The sequence below is a fragment of the Argentina silus genome (genome assembly GCF_951799395.1).
Source record: "Argentina silus genome assembly, chromosome: 13".
NCBI classification, from domain to species: Eukaryota; Metazoa; Chordata; class Actinopteri; order Argentiniformes; family Argentinidae; genus Argentina; species Argentina silus.
In genome coordinates this window covers 7,384,530-7,400,207 of record NC_139667.1, presented here as the reverse complement: position 1 = coordinate 7,400,207, position 15,678 = coordinate 7,384,530, and the positions used below count along the sequence as shown (strand labels likewise).

General features: G+C 40.4%; 3 protein-coding genes across 10 annotated transcripts; 1 reads left to right on the top strand and 2 right to left on the bottom strand.

The window, feature by feature from the left end:
* Nucleotides 1-994: 994 nt before the first annotated feature.
* Nucleotides 995-7,239, bottom strand: coq8ab (coenzyme Q8A-b; the record flags this gene model as incomplete). 2 transcript variants are annotated; one of them, XM_083683366.1, is made up of 15 exons in its annotated part: nt 7,103-7,239; nt 6,553-6,664; nt 5,908-6,192; nt 5,717-5,783; nt 4,316-4,390; nt 4,108-4,233; nt 3,434-3,519; nt 3,198-3,338; nt 3,002-3,083; nt 2,771-2,864; nt 2,178-2,319; nt 1,787-1,894; nt 1,617-1,682; nt 1,434-1,520; nt 995-1,288 (listed from the first exon to the last, which is right to left on the bottom strand). In XM_083683366.1, the coding sequence occupies exons 2-15, from the start codon at nt 6,634-6,636 to the stop codon at nt 995-997; spliced, it is 1,737 nt and encodes a 578-aa protein (XP_083539492.1). In that variant the 5' UTR covers nt 6,637-6,664; nt 7,103-7,239. The 2 variants fall into 2 exon arrangements, with proteins under 2 accessions (XP_083539492.1, XP_083539491.1); XM_083683365.1 differs by having other exon boundaries at nt 1,434-1,682.
* Nucleotides 7,240-7,770: 531 nt separating this feature from the next.
* On the bottom strand, nt 7,771-10,301 carry LOC310814473 (putative deoxyribonuclease TATDN3). 7 transcript variants are annotated; one of them, XM_083683901.1, is made up of 10 exons: nt 10,108-10,301; nt 9,980-10,012; nt 9,823-9,896; nt 9,655-9,736; nt 9,511-9,573; nt 9,302-9,411; nt 9,144-9,199; nt 8,931-9,043; nt 8,640-8,720; nt 7,771-8,346 (listed from the first exon to the last, which is right to left on the bottom strand). In XM_083683901.1, exons 1-10 carry the CDS (start codon nt 10,159-10,161, stop codon nt 8,203-8,205), a joined length of 810 nt encoding a protein of 269 aa, XP_083540027.1. In that variant the 5' UTR covers nt 10,162-10,301; the 3' UTR covers nt 7,771-8,202. The 7 variants fall into 7 exon arrangements, with proteins under 7 accessions (XP_083540027.1, XP_083540028.1, XP_083540025.1 ...); XM_083683902.1 differs by having other exon boundaries at nt 8,640-8,717; XM_083683899.1 differs by having other exon boundaries at nt 9,511-9,736.
* Nucleotides 10,302-10,325: 24 nt separating this feature from the next.
* fuca2 (alpha-L-fucosidase 2) lies at nt 10,326-13,716 on the top strand. Its single transcript, XM_083683898.1, has 7 exons — nt 10,326-10,654; nt 10,744-10,928; nt 11,141-11,480; nt 11,618-11,828; nt 12,309-12,499; nt 12,671-12,779; nt 13,101-13,716. Exons 1-7 carry the CDS (start codon nt 10,455-10,457, stop codon nt 13,236-13,238), a joined length of 1,374 nt encoding a protein of 457 aa, XP_083540024.1. The 5' UTR covers nt 10,326-10,454; the 3' UTR covers nt 13,239-13,716.
* Nucleotides 13,717-15,678: the final 1,962 nt, after the last annotated feature.

The window sequence follows — 15,678 nt, the reverse complement described above, 5'->3', positions numbered from 1 at the left end:
GGGAACGCTCCTGTTTCAATCAATATTGGTTTTACTGGTAAGATAACAGATACACAAGGTCAACCCCAACTGAGTGTTAAAAAGTAGTAAGGTATGACCATTTTAATTTTAATGTCTGATAGCATGGGATTACTATTATTATTATGTTTATTATTTTTCTGATATTGGAATGAACGTGTTAACTGCATTTTTCAGCAACTGAAAAGGCAATATACCATATTTAACGCTTCTATCCCATCCAGTATTTAACAGAAAAGTAACAAATGATGATTTCAAATTGTGCCATAAATAGCAGCAAAAATAAACATTGATAATAATAGTTTCATTGGTTATCAAATGGCCACTGTAAAATAGACAACAATGATGCAACACATAATAAGATAAACAGATGAGTAGATACAGCATAACGTAAAACAGTATAGTTGACAGAACACAACTAAACATTTGAATATGAGGAACAGAAACATTCTAAAAAGAAACAGTCTCTTTTAAGACAAAACAGTCTATTTGAAGACACTGACATAAGTTCAAATCCATACAGTACAATAATTGCAAGGTTTCCACACATAATCTTTTCAATGTAATGTCCCTACACTGCTGTGTGTACAGTATATGTTTGTGTTTCTATGCTGGATATTTGCACTAGAAAATAAACCACCAATGCTGAATTGTCTGTGTCTTGTTAGCCATCTTCTGAGTAGTTATGGAAATTATGGCCACACAGATACTGAGATGATTCTTATACTATACTGGTAACAACAGTCTGAGCCCATTTACTTCCAAACAAAAAATACTGCATTGTGTGAAACATCTGTCTTTTACAGTTACCAAATAAGCTATAATTAAATAAAAAGATAAAGTGGCATGATACATTCATACTGTAGTTCAGTAGGCCTGTACCAGAGAGCACTGGGTGAGACTCAAATCCACCCTTCAGGACGAGATTTCCCAGGGATTGATCTCTGGTATGCTCCCAGCTCCCACACCCATAGGCTCATTGTCCCGGTTCCCTGTGGCGATCCTTCCAGTAGTTGGCATATACCTCCTGGAACATGTTGTTGCAGGCAATCTTGGCATTAAGCCGGGAGCAGATGAGGAAGGAGCCACCCATCTTGCGGTGGAGAGAGTAGGTCTCCTCAGGGGGTGGGGTCAGCCTTTCTCTTAGCATCACAGGGATGAGGCTGTGGATGCGCTCCGTGGTGCTCTGGGCACCAAAGTTAAAGGGTTCCGTAGATGAGAAGGCTTCGCCCAGGATCATCACCGCATCCACGTGGGCATTTTCCATGGCCTTATGTCATCATATAAAAATGAAAATGTAATTAATCACTTGTGTCTAATCATCATTATTATTATTATTATTATTATTATTATTATTATAGTAAAAACGTCATTGCTATCAATAGAAATGATGGTCATTATGCTCTGGTGTTTACTTTCGACTCATAGCCTGTGAGGAACTTCATGTCTCTGGATCGCTGTAGAACACCTTCTCTGTTTTGGTCTGCTGCAGCCCTGATAACCTGGTAGTGAAGGCCCAACTCCTTCATGGTTACAGTAACACTTAAAATTTGCATTTGCACTCTGATAAGATGTCTTTCTTTACATATCTGGCTCACCTCAATGTAGATGTCAGTGAAACTCTGGTCGAAACCTCGCGTAGCACCAAAGTCTAACAGTGCCACCTAAAGTTGAGGGATTAATAATTACAGTAACATACTACGTAAAGGAGCAATTGTATGGTAGTATAACAGATATTATCTACTGTATCTGGCTATTGCACACCTACCCTGTGTGTTTGTGGATCAAAGAAGAAGTTGGACCAGTTCGGATCAGTTTGCATGTACCTGAACTCAAAGAGCTCCCTCAAGCACAGTTTCAGAATCTGCTCACAGATCTAGAGGAGGCAGATGAGAGCATAGTGAAAGGCAGACAATAGTAACTGAGTGCTTAGATGTTGCACTGAGTCAGAATGAATCACATGACACTACATTAATACAACTATGTACAAAATGATGTGCTGAGCAGGTATATTGTATGCCTAAGCATTTGGCACATTTGTGAAAAAGACCTTCCAAAACATTTCTTGGCAAAGCTGTATGAACACCTGTATGAACACAGGTCCTGCGATGTTAGATATGTGCTGGCTGCTAGTTGCCAGTGAGCTCTGGAGGGCGTACCTCATTCCTGAGCTCCTGGGAGAGGTTACTGGCCTGGTCCAGGGGGAAACCCGGGACCAGCTCAGTGGTGAGGACATGCTGGCTGCACAGCTCATCAATCACAGGAGGCACATAGAAGACAGGGTGATCCTTCAACAGCTCTCTGTGACACAGACATAAATTCATTTAAAAGCTATATACAAACCCCAAAACTGCCAGTCAAAATTCCAACTGAAATAGAAACAGTTGCTCTTGAACTTTCAATGTCATTCAAATTAGAGCAAGTAAAGCACAAATGAAAACAACTCCCACCCCTGCCCAAATTATCATTGTGTGAACTATATTTACAAGGCACTCAAAATATTACACCCTCACTCCATGCGGCCAAAACCTAATGCCAAATTTGAGCCAAAACAAAGTTGCGCTTGCTGTTGAAATCAGCAAAGCAAAGCTGTTGAAATCAGCAAAGCAAGCTGTTGAAATCAGCAAAGCAAGCTGTGAAGTCCTCTTAAAACAAGTCCTAAAAAAGTCCTTCCTGGTTATGAATGAAACAAATAAACCTCCCATGACCTCCCACCAAGGACATACATATAGTACATGTTTGTCAAACTCACTTGAATTTTTTGGCACATTTAGCTTCTCTTATGTAATCACACTCCAGTGCCAGCTCACGGCTCATAACCTCAACCAAGTGCTCAGGAAACAGACCTGCCAAGAGGAACAATCATGAAAAAAAAAACACTCGCAACAATGACACTGGCCAGAAAAGAAGGGCAGTGTCTCAAATAATCCTAGGTCAATCCAAGGTCATTGCAGCTTTCATCTGTGTTTCTTCACCATCTTACCTTCAGGTAGTGCATTGCTCAACCTTAGAACCGTCATCAAGTTATTAACATCACTGTCGATACTCTTAGCGACTCCAGGGTACTAAAAACAAGACACAACGATAATGACACTGAAAGGCAATTCAACATCAAGAATTAGACTGTATATTACATGTTGGTTTCTCAACCAAAATCTGACCTTCACACTCCTGCTCACCTGGATCTTCATGGCCACCTCCCTCCCATCCTTCATTCTGGCCAGGTGCACCTGACCAATGGACGCAGCAGCAAACGGCCTCTCCTCAAAGAACTCCAGCTGGTCCCTCCAGTTGGACCCAAGGTCGTTGCTCAGAGCTTTCTGTACACAGTGACAAAACATAACGGTCATTCTTTGGGGTGGTTCTCTTCGAGTTTGGGTTATTTTAACACGTTGGTTTATAAACTATACTGTACCATCATCTGCTTGGTAGGCATGAAGTCTGCGCTTTGTCGGACACGTTCAAAGATTTTGGCCAGCTGAGGATTGATAAAGACGTCATCTGAAAAGGAAAAGAGGGGAGAGTGATGTTGATACAAGTCACAAAACCAAGTGATATTGATACTAAACTGTTGTATGTAAGGCTGTTAAACAAAGAGCAGAAGCATTCTATAAATAGGCTGATAAGATCTAATGTGATATTGCAAATCTACAAGGGTGCGTGCAATGTTAAAAGAACGATTTGGACAAGATATCAAATAACTTTGAGTGCTGTGAAAATATTGTAGAGTATGAAGAGGTCAACAACAGGCAACAGACCTTTTGTCAGCCTGAACTATTTGCTAGGAGCATATTTAGGACTGACTGCCTACTAACAGTATGTGTGGTATTGCACTTATTGTGAACAGCTGGTTAAGGAATTATTTTAGGTGATGACATTTTCCTGTTGATTCAGAGACCGTGTTTGTAAAAAGAGAGAGAGTGAGAGAGAGAGAGAGAGAGAGAGAGAGAGAGAGAGAGAGAGAGAGAAAGAGCGAGAGAGAGAGAACGAGCGAGAAAGACAGAGACAGAGACAGAGACATAAGTATAGTGTGTGTTTGTTTGGGTGTGTGTGGGGAGGCTCTATCTTAATTTGTGGGTAATCTCTTACCTTGAATGCTGAGCATCTGCCCCAGTTTGAGGGCAGCACCGCGTACTTTGCACAGCGTTCGAACAATTCTTTCAGCATTTGCTTCTGAGAGAAAAGCGCTTGAATCCAGAATAGCTTTTTTATCTCCTAAACAAAAACAATGTAAGTTATGTTAATATCATATCATCCATCATTCAAATATTCCCAACAATTACATCTCCAAACTAACCAGCTTGTTGTTCTGGCCTCAAAGTCTTCTTGGCCACCTCTGCAACTGCCCCAATGCCCAGCCCAATTGCCAAACCTGCAGGATGAAATTAGGATCACATATCTATAAACATTGTCACTATCTATTTTGGTACTCTGAATAGCATGCAATAATAACTTGGTAACTCAAATGATTTCAACAACCTCTAAAGGCAATGTCATCAAGTTATCAGGCTGCTAGATCTGGAACAGTGACAGAAGCACATGAGAAGCATAGACCTCATTGCTTTTCAAAAGGGTATGACAAGAGGAATCAGTGACTAAACCTGAAGTATTTCTTACTTCAGAGGATAACATTCAAAGCTCTTGAATATTCATGTACTGTTTATAAGATATTGAGGAGGAATAATTGTGGGTGTGTTGCATGTAAAGACAAGAAATTAGGCCATTTGCTACTAATGAATGTACCTTGGTTACAACTTGAACGTCCCTAGGCTTCTAATAGCAACAGACCAGTTGAAAGGGCTAGATGGTTACTGCAATTTAGTCAGGCTGGCAGGAAGAGATTTTTTCTCAGCTATGGATACTTGGTTATTCCATTCCAATGGAAAAGCACACGTAAGCACTTCTCACATCCTGTCCGCACAGGTGCAGAAAGGTGGTGACAGAAAGATTGACTTTGCATTTTCCATATGTAATTGCAATAGAACATTCAGTGCTACATAAATTACAGAAAATGTATGTATTAATTACTAAGTTAATCAAGGAAATAGATTTAAGGGCGGTTTCCCGGACAGAGGCCTAATTGTACTTAAATGAATCCAGTGTAATAAAATGCATTTTTTAAACAGTGCTTAACCTCTGAGTACTTAGTTCTGGACTATGGAGTCCCTGACTAAAATAGGTGATGATTAATCAGATGTCCTGTGTGAGGTTGCTTAAGAAAATGCACCACAAATTGCAAAGAGCACTGGAACAACCTGTTGGGGCAGTCTCACAAGCTTAGAGTTTATTTGCTCCACCTGGTTTGGCCTGGTTTGGCCACCTGACCTTGTCTGTAGTTGTTTAGCACAGAATGTTTTTTGGGTGGACCATAACTTTAAATTAGGCTAAACGAAGGAGCCTCTTAATCCTGGACTAGATTGCATGTGAATGTTTGCCCTCTGGTGTCTAATTTAAGCCTTCAATTAGATCCAGATTTGCTCTGATCTTCCTTATGGAAATATTATTTTTTTTACATCTAAAACTAATTTAAACCATGTCTGAGAAATGCAATTTCAGTTAGTCCAGTTTAATCGCGCAATTTAGTCTAGGATTAGCCTTAATCTGTGTCCAGGAAACTACCCCTTAAAGTAAAGTATTACTTTGAGTACTCCCACTCTTGCTCACACCTAAATGACTACTGTACATGAGTATACATTACCTCCAAAATTGACCAGTCTCTCTAATCGTGTGACAGGCACCTTCTGCTGTCGCGCACTTTCACTGAGCTAGAGTGTAAAAAAGTTGCATCAGTTGCTAAAAAATGCCAAAATAGAGAGGAAAGTATGAGAGTAGTAACCCTACAGGCTAGTATGACCACTAGAGGAAGAGAAAGCACTAAAAGGAGTGTACCACTTGTTTGTGTTGCTTGGAGTCACTCTTTTTGGTGTCCCTGGCTTTGTCAATGTCCCCTGTTGTCAGCCCTCCAACAGAGGAATTATCCTGATGATATTCAGAAAACTGCTGGGCTGACAAATTCCTGGAGACTTTGAAGACTTTGTTACCTGACCTCCAAAAACAAGTCCCCTGTCCAGCATGTTCAGAGACTATGAATCTTTGCCCTTCAGTAGAATATTTATGTGGAGCAATGGTTGCTGCTCTGTGCTTGGAAATGTTTTGATGTTGATTGACAGACTCCTGAAATAAAAACATAGTGAACCAATGTAGACTATTGTCAATATGTGTGCACCACAGTACAGTTTGATAATATTGCTGCGACAGTTACACTGGAATCTGGACCCCACAGACAGCTTCAAGAACAGCTTCAATTTGGCATGCATTTGAGTACAGACGTGTTTAAAGATAGTGTTCTTGTTATTGTTAGGTTGCATGTCAAACATAACAATATACAACTGACGTTGATGAGGTCACACCAGTGAGAAAGTTATCTGGGTTGCGTGTCTGCACTTCCCCTCCCCAATGAAAGTAAAAGCAAGAGCATAGCAGCAGCATTAATGGCCTAATGCCACTCATTGTGGGAAAGTGTTGGTTGTTTACCACCCGTTGGGCTCTGGGACAGTGCAGACCGCTGACTTGAGTTTGAATGGCCATCTGCTTCATCCATGTCAGCCCCCTCATCATTATTGTTTCACCTGACACCTGTTCAAACCTGCACAGCCCAAAACATAAGGGGTGTACATGTTATTGACATGGTAGTGTGCCGAAACGTTCCTGGGTATGCTACAGTAGCATAATACTACAGAACAGCCTTGGTACAGCCAAGCAGATATGACTTCAGTTAGCATTAGTGATCCAGTGGTTGCCTACTGCCAGACATTCCTCATCTTCCAGACACGATGTCAAGTGTTTCACAAGAGGGTACTCTTTGGGTAGAGAAAAACCTGAGCTTTATCATATACACATTGACTTCCAGTAAACTAACCCAATAACTATATAGAAAGATGACATTAACTGTCGGTTAAGGGTGCAGAACGCCTACTACTTCATACATACTGATTTAATACATCTACATTCGGTTATTGTCACTCAGAGTATTGTCAAATTAATACGCGTGATAAGCTTTCAACTTTAATTCAGTGATACTTACCACCCAGGATTTGAAAAAGTGATGAAAAAACAATCCTCCTAGCTTTACGCCAACTTTTGCATATCAAGCACACCAGCTTGATATGCACCATCTACAAAGACCTGGCTGCTGTACTATCATCCCTTACAAACAACTTCTTCGAGGGGGAGCGCAGAAAGACTTGTCCAGACGTACAACTTCACATAGAGGGAGTGAAATTAGTGTCGTAAAAGTGGACCAATGAAAAGTGCTGTTTGCACCTAGCAATCGTCCTAATGGTTCATTTTACTGTCAGTTATGTACTTGCTCCAGTCTAGCTTGACGTCCGTGGTTGAGGTGTGCTGGACCACTCTACACCAGAGAATCACACTGAATCAGCTAGCGCTCGGGGAGAAGTCCATGTTTGGACGGTTATTTAGTTTCATATATTTGGGAGAAGTAATCGATGAAAGGATCGTCTTCGCAATAAATAAATAAATAAATAAATAAATACCAAGGCAGTCCTGGATTAATCTAAAATGCCTCAACTGTATTGGTAATTCTTTGTGGAAAAAGTTAAAACAACAGCCAACAACAAACAAACACAATTTGAGAAATGGACACAGTTAAAATGTGATCTATCCAGGGTGTTAAAGAGATTGTGATGTCTGATGAGAAAAAAATGAAACATGAAACATTGTATATAATTTCAAGTTGATCAAGAACACATTTAATTAATTTCCACACACTTGGCGAAATGTCAGTGACATTGAATTTTACAAATGTGCATCCATTTCCCTCGTCAGCATCAGCAACATGATATTTATGATTTATTCATCTGAGTTTTTGAATATTTTCCGAAGCCATACTAGATCATTGGCTGCTGCCATCTGCAGTTCAGAGAACTCTTTGTTGCAGAAAGACCATGGCTGCATTCACATTGTCTAGAATCCTTCCTTTCCTTGTACATTTTCCTTGACCATGCTAGCAGAGGGAGGTCAAGTAAAAAGGCTGCATTTTCTGAACAATACAAACACAGCCCATGTGCATCTGGTCAAAGTCATTAAAAAACTTGAGGAGAGTTAATCTCATCTCCCAACCACTTGAGATGAGGCGGTGATGATTTTAACCGACTCGGCTGGTCAGATTTTGATGACTGTCTTCAACCTTGGGAACAGGCGGAGGGCGTTTAGGGTTGTCACCTCCATCACCCTCTCCAAGGGGACACCTTTGATCTTGCTGATGTACTCAGCACAGACGGTGATGTTCTTCGGCTCATTTCTGACCTATGACCCAGACACACAATTCAGTAGTGAGAAGAGTGCAAACACCATCTCTAAAATTGTATTGTTGTTGGAAATAGTGTTGGAAATAGTCATGACTACTTCTAAGAACCAGACTATATGTATGCAACACAAATTATTAACAAACAGAGTGCCTGTAACATCAATACAAATATCATGAAACAAATCTTTACATACACATTTTTTATTATTACACATTTAGTATTATTTTTTCTGTGGCTAAAATATTTTCTTTTGGGGTCGTTTAATATGTGTATATGGAGTTAATAGTATACCTGCTTCTCCGGACCCAAGGCTGGTGAATCAGTTTCTAGACACATGTTCTCCAACGGCAGCTGTTTCACAAGCTTTTGCTTCTTATGGAAAAACAATATAGGAAATCAAAAGACAGCCAAGTTTTACTAAAATATACACTTCACACTGTTCAGACAATATTTACCAATGAAAACAATGAGTGAGGAATACTTTGTAACATATGGAAGTGTTCCCATCTTATTTTGTCAGTGCTTACGTAAGGGAAATATAATTTTCTTGAAGTTGGACATACCACAAGCCATTGTTTTTACCTGCTCACTTCTCACGATAGATGGAGGAATAGAGAAGAAATAACCAGCCCTCACACCCTCCATGGCAACCGAGGGTTTTCCATCAAAAGCATGGAGAAGAGCTTTCTCAACACCTGGTGAAAATACCCCAGAAATGTTATGTTTTTATATTATTTTATTTTACATAGATATAGATATATTCGGACAAAGAAACTGTGCAATATAAACAATTACCTTGTTCCTTTAAGAGGTGAATAGTTGGTCTTCCAGCAGATCTTGAATGGACATTCCTAACCAATGGAATAATGTAACAAAATTCATGAGGAAAATGCATCATGCAAAAACACTTACTGATAAATTATCCTGATGTGGATTAAATCTGTATGACTCACAGAGGAAGGTCCAGCTGTTTTGCTATCTCAGCCTGGCAAATGAGCACCTGTCTTTGACTGTCCTTATCTGTGTCATTAGTGACAAATCTGGGGGTGAAATCCAAGCCTACCTGTCAATTTGAAGACAGATTATGAAAGATCCTCAACAACCTCTGCTCATAATGGTGTGAATATGTACCAATCTGCACAGCCAATCAATATCACATTACCTCTCCAATAGCTACAAGGTGATCTTTATATTTCTCTATCAGGGGTAAAGCAGCATCTAAATCCTGTGTAGACAGAACAAAAATACTGTTAACAATGTTTCCAGTGATGTAAACATTATTATGATATTTTTTAGGGCCACATACCTGGAGCGAGGCTCCCCTCTGTTGCTCTGATGTTCCCTGCACAGGATGGACTCCCAAGCAAGGGAAGATGAAGCCAGGAAACCTAGTATACATTATAATACATAAAGTGTGTGTGAATGCATATGCAGCACCAGTGTAAAGTAGTTCCAGTGTAAAGTAGCTAGTTACCTCTGTGACAGTTGTATGATGGTCTCAAAATCTCCAGCATGTTCTGCAACAGCGAGAAGTGCTAACAGCCCAGCCTGGACGAAAAATAAGTAAATTAGGACCTCGCGTGACTCACCACAGCAGTCAAAAACAAATGTTGCGGTCGCTCGTGAGTTACCTTTTTAGCATTTTCAATCACATCTTCAATGTCCTGAAAGCAATTAAACAAGATACATTTTGTAGCTAGCATGATCATAGATGCAGTAGCCTGAAACATGATCAAAGATGCAATACAATAAGTCAAACCTTGTCAAAATCTCCGGCAGAGATGTGACAGTGGCAGTCAATGAAGCCCTGCATGTGAGCTAACTGAATTCACAATTCAGCGTATAATCGTCAGTGCATCTGGAGTAAATAAACAATTCTGCAAAAGCACTGCGCACATGTCATGTCATGATCCAATACAAATAAGGAGTTCCGCTTCCGCACTAAAGGGAACGACAGGTCCACTCCTATGCATTCATCATTACTCTCTTTCACTTACTCAAGCAACACGCCAGTTCCTGTTCTTGGGGAACATCTCATCATGTGATATTTAAGAAATCAGGTGGTGAGCTGTTCAGACTTCTGCATTTGTTGATTTAGAAGGAACCATGGCGTCCACAGGACTGACTCTTCTTGCGTCGGTCGCCCAGCTGCTGCTGATAGTCAGCCCCTGCAGATGTCAATACCAGCCCACCTGGGAGTCGATTGACTCCCGACCTTTGCCAGCCTGGTACGACCAAGCGAAGTTCGGCATCTTCATACACTGGGGTGTGTTCTCTGTTCCCAGCTTTGGCAGTGAGTGGTTTTGGTAAGTTTATGGTTTTGTGCCCTGGTAATGTGTAACTGCAAATTATATTTTTTTGTGAAGTACCCTTACATGAAACACACATTTTCTAGGTGGTATTTGCAGCAGAGGAATAAGCCCTATGTGGATTTTATGGAGAGGAATTATCCTCCAGATTTCAAGTATCAAGACTTTGCACCACAATTCACAGCAGAGTTCTTTGATCCCAAAGAATGGACAGATATCTTCGCTTCATCAGGAGCAAAATATATTGTCCTTACTACAAAACACCACGAAGGTATGTTATTTAACATTTCACAATCAGTAGTCAAACAGGTTTTGGGCACGGTAATTACGAAGAAAAGCTTTCAGTTATTTCCGTGTCTGTCACACTATTCTTTATTTGAGTAATGTTGGTTGGAAACATAAAACTATGAATTGCTGAAAGTCAGTCCTAGAGAAAGATAATGATAAATATGTATGTTGTATTTGTTTATCATCCCTCTTAAGGCTTCACACTATGGGGCTCAAAGTACTCTTGGAACTGGAATGCAGTGGATGTTGGGCCGAAGCGGGACCTGGTGGGGGAGGTGGCCAGTGCACTACGAGAACACAGTGACCTGCGCCTTGGGTTGTACCACTCTCTCTTTGAGTGGTTCAATCCACTCTATCAACAGGACGCTGCCAATCACTTTACCACCAACTCCTTCACTACCACCAAGACACTGCCTGAGCTGTACGAGATTGTCACCAAGTATAAACCGGAGGTGCTGTGGTCCGATGGTGACGGAAATGCTCCTGATACGTACTGGAACAGCACTGGTTTCCTAGCCTGGCTGTATAATGACAGGTAACTGACATTGTTCAAAAATGCATGTTAGTTACTGTCATAGCGTTCACACCAACATTGGAATCATCTGGTTGGATTATATGCAATAAAACCAATATCCAATGATGTGTTTAAAAAGTTTGTTGTGTTTTCCACAGCCCGGTGCGAGAGACGGTGGTGACGAACGATCGTTGGGGATATGGCTGCATCTGTAAACATGGTGGCTACTACACCTGTGCTGATCGTTATCAACCTGGCCACCTGGTGAAACACAAATGGGAAAACTGCATGACCATAGACACTCATTCCTGGGGTTACAGAAGAAATGCTCAGCTCAAAGATTACTTAACCATTGAGCAGCTTGTGCAGGTGAGATTGTTTGGAAAGACATTTAATCCTGTGTGCAGTTCCAGGTATGAAATGATGGCCAATTCAGTTTGCAGACTATGCCCCTCCGGGATTAATGAAGTCATATTGAACTGAATAATAACTCATAAACTGTCATTTTTAACTGTGAAATATGGTTAAAGTCTAATGTATTTTTATGTTGCTACTCTGGTGTTCTGGTGTGTTTCTTTTGTAGCAGTAAACAAATGCAGTGGCCCTCTATAGCTTTACATGGCTTCATTCTATTCTCCTGACTGAGTAATTGAAGGACACGTTTGAAACTTGTTGAATGTGTTTGGTTTGTGCGCCACCTGCTGTCTAATTTTCGTGATAGTGAGTATGGGGGAGACTGAGTGATCTGCAAATGAGTGGTGTTTTTAGTGTGCCTCAAAGGCAGCCTGTTAATATTGTTTAAGAACTGTACAGTAATATGATGCACATTGTATCCCTTGTGTACCTCAGACCCTGGTGGAGACGGTGTCCACCGGGGGGAACCTGCTGATGAATGTCGGTCCCACACATGACGGACGGATTGCCCCAATATTTGAAGAGCGTCTGAGGCAAATGGGCACGTGGCTGGCGGTCAATGGGGATGCCATTTACAATACCACTGCATGGAGAATTCAGAAAGACAGTGTCACCCCGGGTGTCTGGTCAGTTCCCATCCATTTGTTCTCCATTGAAATTGATTATAGATGCATTTTCTGTATGTCAATGTAGTTAACCTATTTTATAACCTTAAAAAGCTCACTCCCTGTCTAAGACTACCTGAGGTATTTCATTCCATTGATGGCTCATAACTGGCTTTTCTTGTTTGTCAACAGGTACACTTCCAGACCACAGGAGAAGGCCATCTTTGCAGTTTTATTTGAGTGGCCCAATAATGGATCTGTGGTTCTAAATGATCCCTCTGTTACTCAAGGAAAGACTAAGGTAAGATGCTGGATGAAACACTTTATTTCATACTATTCATACTCACTTATTCATACTATTATTGAAATGTGTGGTATACAACCAGGCAGTATTGCTTAACAGTTTATGTGGGAAAGTTGTTTTATATATGATAATACAATAATATATGCCATTTAGCTGACGCTTTTATCCAAAGCGACTTACATTGCAGTGAGTGCATACATTTCAGTATATATCAGTATATCAAACATATGGGAGAACTGGTTAGATAGATTGATTTTATTACTGCTATTGGTGGTTGAAAGAAACTAAGCTCTTATATTGCCCTTCTCTCCAAAACAGGTGGTGCTTCTTGGTCACGAGCCACTGACCTGGGAGCCTGTAAAGCCTAGTGGACTGAGGGTTTTCCTGCCCCAGCTGTCCTACAGTCAGATGCCATGCCAATGGGCCTGGACACTCCGGCTGACAGGTGCCACATAAGAAAGGGAAAGAAGATACAAATTTAGAGGGATACAGTACAGTACTGTAGACCTGGAGGGCATTAGGGTTATCTGTGAAATTCTTACTTTCCAACAATTTGTTAAATGTGTGTCAGTCTCAAATGCAGTGCGAAAAGGACCTCCTTAACATGACATATCTTTAGGTTGGCAGTTCTGAAACTTGAGGCCCTACTAGGACATGGGTATTGAATGTAAGAACAATTGCCTCTCAAACCTATTTTTATTCAATAAAACAAGTATTGGATTAAGTTACTTGAATGAAGTTACTTGAATGATACTTGTGATTTTTTTAACTTTTTTATTAAGCTTGTTGCACTCTTTTTCTATTCTTGATTGATATGTGTTGTATGAGTGATGGGAATTTTAAAGGATAACTTTTTTAGTTTTTTCCACTTGGAGGATGAATGTATGTTTGTAAAATTGTAATACATATCTAAATAAAATGACATCATAATACACTTTATTGTGCATGTGTTTAGTTAATACCTTTAACTAAACACAAACATTGACATTTTTGTCGAACAGTATTATATCATGAACAAAGATAACTTGATCATATGGAACACTAATAGATAGTCCTGCGCACATCAGTCGCTTTGGATAACGGCGTCTGCTAAATGCCATAAATGTAATGTAATGTAAACATCATGAGTTCATGACGTTGTACACTGATTCCATGATTCCTTACTCTACAAGGGAATCATAATGTCTGAACGTTCTACTGCTCACTCTACTGAATGAGCAGAGAAATGAGACCGATTGGGAGGAGCACGAGCCCCCTCAACTGTCTGCAGATAGTACCTGGAGATTACATACTGTAACATTTCAAATACACGCACATGATAAGCGATTTACAGGCGTGTGAAGCTTGTAGGCAATAGATGAATTATGCTGAATCATTTCCATGGACTGTGAAACTGCATATGGTTAGTGGCTTGTGATAATCTAGATACGAGTGACATAAATCATAAATCAATCCGCGATTTAGAATGAGGCCGCACGCTACACTCACTGGTCATTTTATAGGATATACGTGCATTATAAATAAATCCACATGTGTGTGTAATCTAAAAAGTATTCTGTTCTGCGTATGAACAAATACCTTGGAAACAGAACAGGTACAAATCATTTTTCTAGGATTTTCGTGAGTGCAATGTGATCTTGTTGTGTCCCATAATTGAATTCTAAGTTCGAAGACTTGATTTGTGACCTGAGATCGAGTATCTAGCAGAAGCAATGTGTCAATGTTGTGTCTACCCTCTGTAATGCACGCGCTTGTGGATGGACATGGGAGGTACTCCGGATTGTTCCGCTAATATTCCATGACGTGAAAAGGGGGTTTGCAAGGGGTTCTCAAACTCATCCATTTTACAGTAAGCCTAGGCTATAGCCCAGACAAAGACAAATGTATAGTCATGTCGACTGATCTTATCTAATCTACTCTCACAAACGAATCCAGCATGACTAATTATTCAAATTGCAAATATGGCAACTATGTTTTGACAGTGGGGGGCAAGTGCAGTTTCTAGTGTTTTTCTATAACTAACAATATATTTCTTGATGATGGAAAAAAAAAATAGCCTTATTCACTACATCATCTTGTTGAAGAAAATATTTCTTATGTTTTGGCTATCATTTTGACCCTTTTAGTCCCCCTCACAGAAGCACTATCCTACCTCTAACACTATTGCAACGAAATTAGGAAGATGCCTGATTGGAACCCTGCTGCTAGAAGTCCTTAGATACCACCAACAGCTGTTACACCAAGAGGTCCCACCTTTTGATGGGGTCACTGGGTGTTTTTCTAAGGATGCTACATATTATTGCATACTGAATTGGTGTTCAAGGTATTGGAGATTTATTGTACTGGCTGCTGGCTGTGGCTGTGTGTTCGTCTTCATTTATGTGTGTGGATAGAGAATGAAGACAATGAGAAACCTTTTTAGAAATGGGCATGTGTTGCCATGGGAACTCACAGACTTGTACCACGTCCTTGTAAGCATTGCATTGAAAGTGGGCAATAGTGAACATACCGGTAGTTTAAAAAAACTGAAAGCAGATCTTTTAATGGATTCACAAAGGACATTGAAATATCCAAGTACAGGGGTTTTATGTCCAGCATTGACAATCAGTTTCATACTTAAAAGAATGTATGCATTACGGTATATTCGGCTTGTTCAATATGTGGTCCCCAATGTCTGATATGATACTGTCACCACATCCTTCCATTCATAAACAAGAGTCTATTCCCCCCCCCACTCTGTGTGTGTGTGTGTGGGGGGGGGGGAATAGACTCTCTCTCTCTCTCTCTCTCTCTCTCTCTCTCTCTCTCTCTCCCTCTCCCTCTCCCCCATCTGTTATAACACTAATTTCATTAGTGGCTTGCTAGTAAGGGGGTGTATGTGTGGCATTCAATCACA